The 5,752-nt window shown below is 36.2% G+C and overlaps 1 protein-coding gene across 1 annotated transcript; it reads left to right on the top strand.

The window, feature by feature from the left end:
- The first annotated feature begins 1,187 nt into the window (after nt 1-1,187).
- On the top strand, nt 1,188-2,129 carry LOC104991143 (olfactory receptor 13F1-like). Its single transcript, XM_010843527.1, has one exon. The coding sequence runs from the start codon at nt 1,188-1,190 to the stop codon at nt 2,127-2,129; it is 942 nt and encodes a 313-aa protein (XP_010841829.1).
- Nucleotides 2,130-5,752: the final 3,623 nt, after the last annotated feature.

The raw sequence follows: 5,752 nt of genomic DNA on the forward strand, positions 1-5,752 counted from the left end.
CCTAAGTGATTTACCTGCAACCATATAAGCCTTGGTCTACAGGAATTGAACAAGTGAGTCAGAAATGGGACTCTGGGCCAGATATCAGTCAATCTCTTTTCTCCCTTTTGGTCAACTGTTTACATTATGCTTGCAGTGAATCTTGCCTAAATGAGAAAGACAATCAATGACATTGCCAGTCAAAGAAAGAAAGAAACAGTGAAAACTGAAAACCTGACTGACTGATTTAATAGCACAATTAGGAGCAGAGCAGAGTTCCCCTTCCCAAAGTCAGCATAGACAGGAAAATGTTTATTTCTTATTTTAATAACACAACAGTTAGAGCAGATCAGCTACTACCTATAATTGGATCTATGGGACATTGTCCCTGGAGTTTCAGAATTTGTCAGACTGTGCAAAAAGATTTATAACTTTAATTTGCTGCATGAATTAGAAACTTTTCACAAGCAACAGAAAACTTAAATTGCTTTACAGAGTGAAAGGATGGTCCTTTGGAGGATGTTTCTGGAGCACAAATGTCAAGGCAATTCTGGCTATATGAAGGAAATGTTGCTATATGTCCCATCATGAGAATATCTATCACCATTTTCCTGGGCTTAAGATGGAAAACCTGGACTTGTTTAACTTTCAAGATTTTCAGTTAATTAATCTTTGGTTGCAGAAATCATTTTTACTAAATGAATCTCCTAAAATTATTTTGGCAGAAGATACTGAACGTGGAAAGCAGAAAAACTCCCAAGTAAGAAGACTGTTAGCCAACTATGGGAATAAAATCATCCCAGTCGTTCAGAGTTAAATTGATGTCTTCACCATCTATCAGTTACAGGTGTGGTTTTGGAAAAAGAAAGAATCCATAAGATTTTCTTTCCTCAAGATCTCATGATATTTATGTAATAACCTTTCCCTTTCCCAACTTTACCTTTAAAAAGTATTACAGCAAAAAGAAAATCTTGAAGATACTTTATCCGCTTGACTCCCTACTTGAAATTTTCCTTATTGATGATAAATTACTTCAAACACATATTAATAATACTATTAGCAAGCTAGAGAAGCAGTTAAGCACATATTGTAAGTTGATGTGAAGGAAAAATACCAGAAAATAAAAATGGGGCAGATCTTGTGTTTTATATATGATATGTGATGATAATCTTACTATGTGTATATACAAATGACCTCAACATAATAAAATGTTCCAGGCAAATCGGACATCTGTAACAATGTTTTTCTTCCTGGGATTTTCCCACTACCCCAAAGGAGAGATCATCATATTTATGCTGTGTTTGCTGATGTACCTGACCACCTTGCTGGGAAATATGATTCTGATCTCCATCACTATCTTGGATTCCCGCCTACACACACCTATGTACTTCTTCCTCAGCAATCTCTCTTGTTTAGACATCTGGTACACCTCTTCTGCTTTCCCTCCAATGCTGATAAACTTTGTTTCAGGGGAAAACACCATCTCATTCTTAGGATGTGCTGCTCAGATGTACTTCTCTCTGGCCATGGGCTCTACCGAGTGTGTGCTCCTGTCCATGATGGCATATGACCGATACGTGGCCATCTGCAACCCTCTAAGATACCCCACTATCATAAACAAGAGGGTTTGTGTGCAGATTGCAGCTGGCTCCTGGGTGACAGGTTGCTTCACTGCCCTGGTGGAAACAGTGTTTGTGTTGCAGTTGTCTCTGTGTGGTAGGAGTGTCATCAATCATTTTGCTTGTGAGATTCTTGCTGTCTTAAAACTTGTTTGTGTGGACACTTCCAAAGCGCAGTTAATCATACTGGTATTCACCATACTTCTTGTTCCCATGCCAATGCTCCTAATTTGTATCTCTTATGCATTCATCCTCTCCAACATCCTGAGAATCAGCTCAGTGGATGGTCAAAGCAAAGCCTTTTCAACATGTGCAGCCCACCTGTCTGTGGTTGTTTTGTTCTATGGGACAGCTCTTTCCATGTACCTGAAGCCTTCAGCTATAGATTCACAGGAAATAGACAAATTTATAGCTTTGGTATATGGTGCATTAACCCCAATGTTGAATCCTATCATCTACAGTCTACGAAACAAAGAGGTGAAAGCTGCTGTGAAAAAATTGCTGATAGGAAATTCTTTGGTATTGTCCTAATTTCTGTCTTCAAGTAATATGAGAGCAAGCACACTCATCTGTATAATCTCCAACATTATCCAGAAAACTGCAAAATAGGTGGAATAAACTAAATCCTGGAAAATACCTAGTTTTGAAAGGAGTTCAATATTAAATCCAATATCTTGATTTACCTGGTAAATAAAATTTTTGATATTAATAAGTAATTTAGGAAGAATGAATTACATTTCTAGAGATGTATTTACCACTCACTGAATATTAATATAATGTTAAAATTATATGACTGCTTAGTTTTTCATATGTGATTCACTATATCATCTAAATGTTTAAATCTAGCATCACTATGACAATAACTAGTATGCCAAAAGTGTAAGATATTAAGCCTAGGATATTTTGAAATAACTTATCATCATATGATTAGTAATTATGTCTGAAATTATGAAGAAGTAATATTTTACATAAATGTGTATATAGTTCAAAGTATAAATACATCATAATTCATAAAACCAAGATACCATTAATTTTAGAACTTTTCCTACTCTAAAGGTTAAAATGTAAAATTTAATAAACTTCCATATGAATGATTTTGTTTATTTAGGATGTGAATGTAGGAGATGAGTAAATACCTGTATATGTGCGAAGACATCATGACAAGGACTTACAATAATCTTGCATTTGAAGTGGAATAAAGGAAAAGCATTCAGGGGATCTATAAAGGCTCCTTAAAGTATCTATGGTTATGAGGTCAAAGTATTCTCATATTGTAATCTGAATGTGGGAGTGAATTCATTAATACACACACACATATACCATGTTGCATATTTTTCTTAGTGCATGCTGAATTGACCAGTTAAGGCTGAGAAAGAACATATTCCTACCTTGTAGAGATTACACTGCAAAAGAAATTGCTAATGTACACATATATTGTGGGAAAAGATTCATGGATATATTTGACAAATGTGAGCAAAATTATGGAAATCATATTTTCACCAATATTTCATATTGATTAGTTTTTCTTTGCCTTTTCCATCCTCACTGGTGCTGGGAAATTATGAGACCAATACATGTACGTTAATCCCTCTTTATCAGAGAGATGCCCTTAAGTATATGTGGGTGATGGCTTTATTCTATGGAGAAGGTGACTCTTGCTAGCATTGACAGAATATCTTTGAATTTTAGACTTAGAGATGGTAAGACAGTCCTAGATAATTATAACAGAAAGCTCTATCCTGAATAGAGCTTTCGAGAAACAGTTCAGTTGAGGGTGAACTGATTCATAAAAGAACCATGTAGGAGAAAAGAATTCAACAAGTAGGAACTGTGCTGGTGTTCTTAATTCAAGTACCATTACCATACATGAGAATTTTTGTTGTTGTTGTTGTTTCTCAGATAGATGCACAGTTCTATTAATTCAGAAACCTTCCAAAGGGGATTTGTATTATTGAATAAAAGCAGGATAATATATTAGGGTTTTCATCCTTAGTTTCATTTCACTATCAGACAACAATGACCATGGTATCTGATGTTATCTGGTTGAAAAGGAGGAAGAAATGTTAACCCTATTACCACCCAAACTCTACAGTCATTTATAACAAAGACTGATTCCAGGTAATCACAATCACTGAGCCTATACACATTCATCTTATTTGTTTATATGGGTAAAAATAAAATCTATAGTTTCATGCCTCATCAGCTACTGTCAGCATGTGCTATCTTTTTCAACAACTTTGTCTGTGTTTTAAAGGGATATGGATGAGCTAATTAATGCCTGAAAGATGGGCCAACCAGATGTCCAGAGACAAAACTCAATAAAATGGCTTGTAACCCATCTGGTTAAATCATCATAGGCCTAGAGAGGGTCCTCAGATTTCAGGCACTTCAGCAAGAATAATTTTATCTACACAAATAGATCCAGGATGGAGTAAATTTCTGCATGATCCAAATATGTTTTGTTTTCTGTCTTCCAAGGATAGAATTGTATATGTAAACCAAAATTGCATTTTGATTACTTCTTTATCATTTTGTGTTCCATTATGAGCAATCTCCATTGTTTAACATTCTTTATCAAAAGAGGAGACAAATTCATTAGAAAGCAGCTTACCAAACTGTATCACATTTCAGTCCTGCCTCTCTGCAATAGCATTCAGTTCATACTTTGCAATATTTATATTTAGCATCCTTGGAGGGGTCACTCATGCAGGTGATTAGTTTAAACAGATGAGTAACTTCAACCCCTTGTGGAAAACTTACTATTTTACCTCTAAAAAAGCAACTTTGATTCCACAGTCTTAAGGAACATCTCACTGTGGCCCACTCATATATGGTTTTCAAATATATTTATGTGAACTCAGAGGAAACAATGCTTACATTTGCAATCACAAAATAAATGGAAACTTAACCATACCACTAGATACCTGAAAGTCTAATTAATGTCTTTTTCTAAATATCTCTGCTTTTCTTTTCTTCAGGTGAATAAGATTTTAAATGATTTCTGATATGGTCTTTTATTCTTCATTTCACTAATTTGCCACAATCTGAGAACATACTGAACACACAACAGGTATTGTTTTTTTTTGCTCCATCCCTTCATTCTTTCTGGAGTTATTTCTCCACTGATCTCCAGTAGCATATTGGGCACCTACCGACCTGGGGAGTTCCTCTTTCAGTATCCTATCATTTTGCCTTTTCATACTGTTCATGGGGTTCTGTATTCTTGCTTTGAGAACCCCATGAACAGTATGAAAAGGCAAAATGATAGGATACTGAAAGAGGAACTCCCCAGGTCGGTAGGTGCCCAATATGCTACTGGAGATCAGTGGAGAAATAACTCCAGAAAGAATGAAGGGATGGAGCCAAAGCAAAAACAATACCCAGCTGTGGATGTGACTGGTGATAGAAGCAAGGTCCGATGCTGTAAAGAGCAATATTGCATAGGAACCTGGAATGTCAGGTCCATGAATCAAGGCAAATTGGAAGTGGTCAAACAAGAGATGGCAAGAGTGAACATTGACATTCTAGGAATCAGTGAACTAAAATGGACTAGAATGAATGAATTTAGCTCAGATGACCATTATATCTACTACTGTGGGCAGGAATCCCTCAGGAAAAATGCAGTAGCCATCATGGTCAACAAAAGAGTTCAAAATGCAGTACTTGGATGCAATCTCAAAAAAGACAGAATGGTCTCTGTTCGTTTCCAAGGCAAACCATTCAATATCATGGTAATCCAAGTCTATGCCCCAACCAGTAACGCTGAAGAAGCTGAAGTTGAATGGTTCTATGAAGACCTTCAGGACCTTTTAGAACTAACACCCAAAAAAGATGTTCTTTTCATTATAGGGGACTGGAATGCAAAAGTAGGAAGTGAAGAAACACCTGGAGTAACAGGCAAATTTGGCCATGGAATACGGAATGAAGCAGGGCAAAGACTAATAGAGTTTTGCTAAGAAAATGCACTGGTCATAGCAAACACCCTCTTCCAACAACAAAAGAGAAGACTCTACACATGGACATCACCAGATGGTCAACACCGAAATCAGATTGATTATATTCTTTGCAGCCAAAGATGGAGAAGTTCTATATAGTCAACAAAAACAAGACCAGGAGCTGACTGTGGCTCAAATCATGAACTCCTTATTGCCAAA

This window comes from Bison bison, unplaced genomic scaffold, assembly GCF_000754665.1.
Source record: "Bison bison bison isolate TAMUID 2011002044 unplaced genomic scaffold, Bison_UMD1.0 scf7180017864183, whole genome shotgun sequence".
Taxonomy (NCBI): Eukaryota; Metazoa; Chordata; class Mammalia; order Artiodactyla; family Bovidae; genus Bison; species Bison bison.

Bases quoted from the DNA above. Each gene is read 5' to 3' on its own strand.
- LOC104991143 (XM_010843527.1), top strand. From the start codon at position 1,188: ATGTTCCAGGCAAATCGGACATCTGTAACAATGTTTTTCTTCCTGGGA.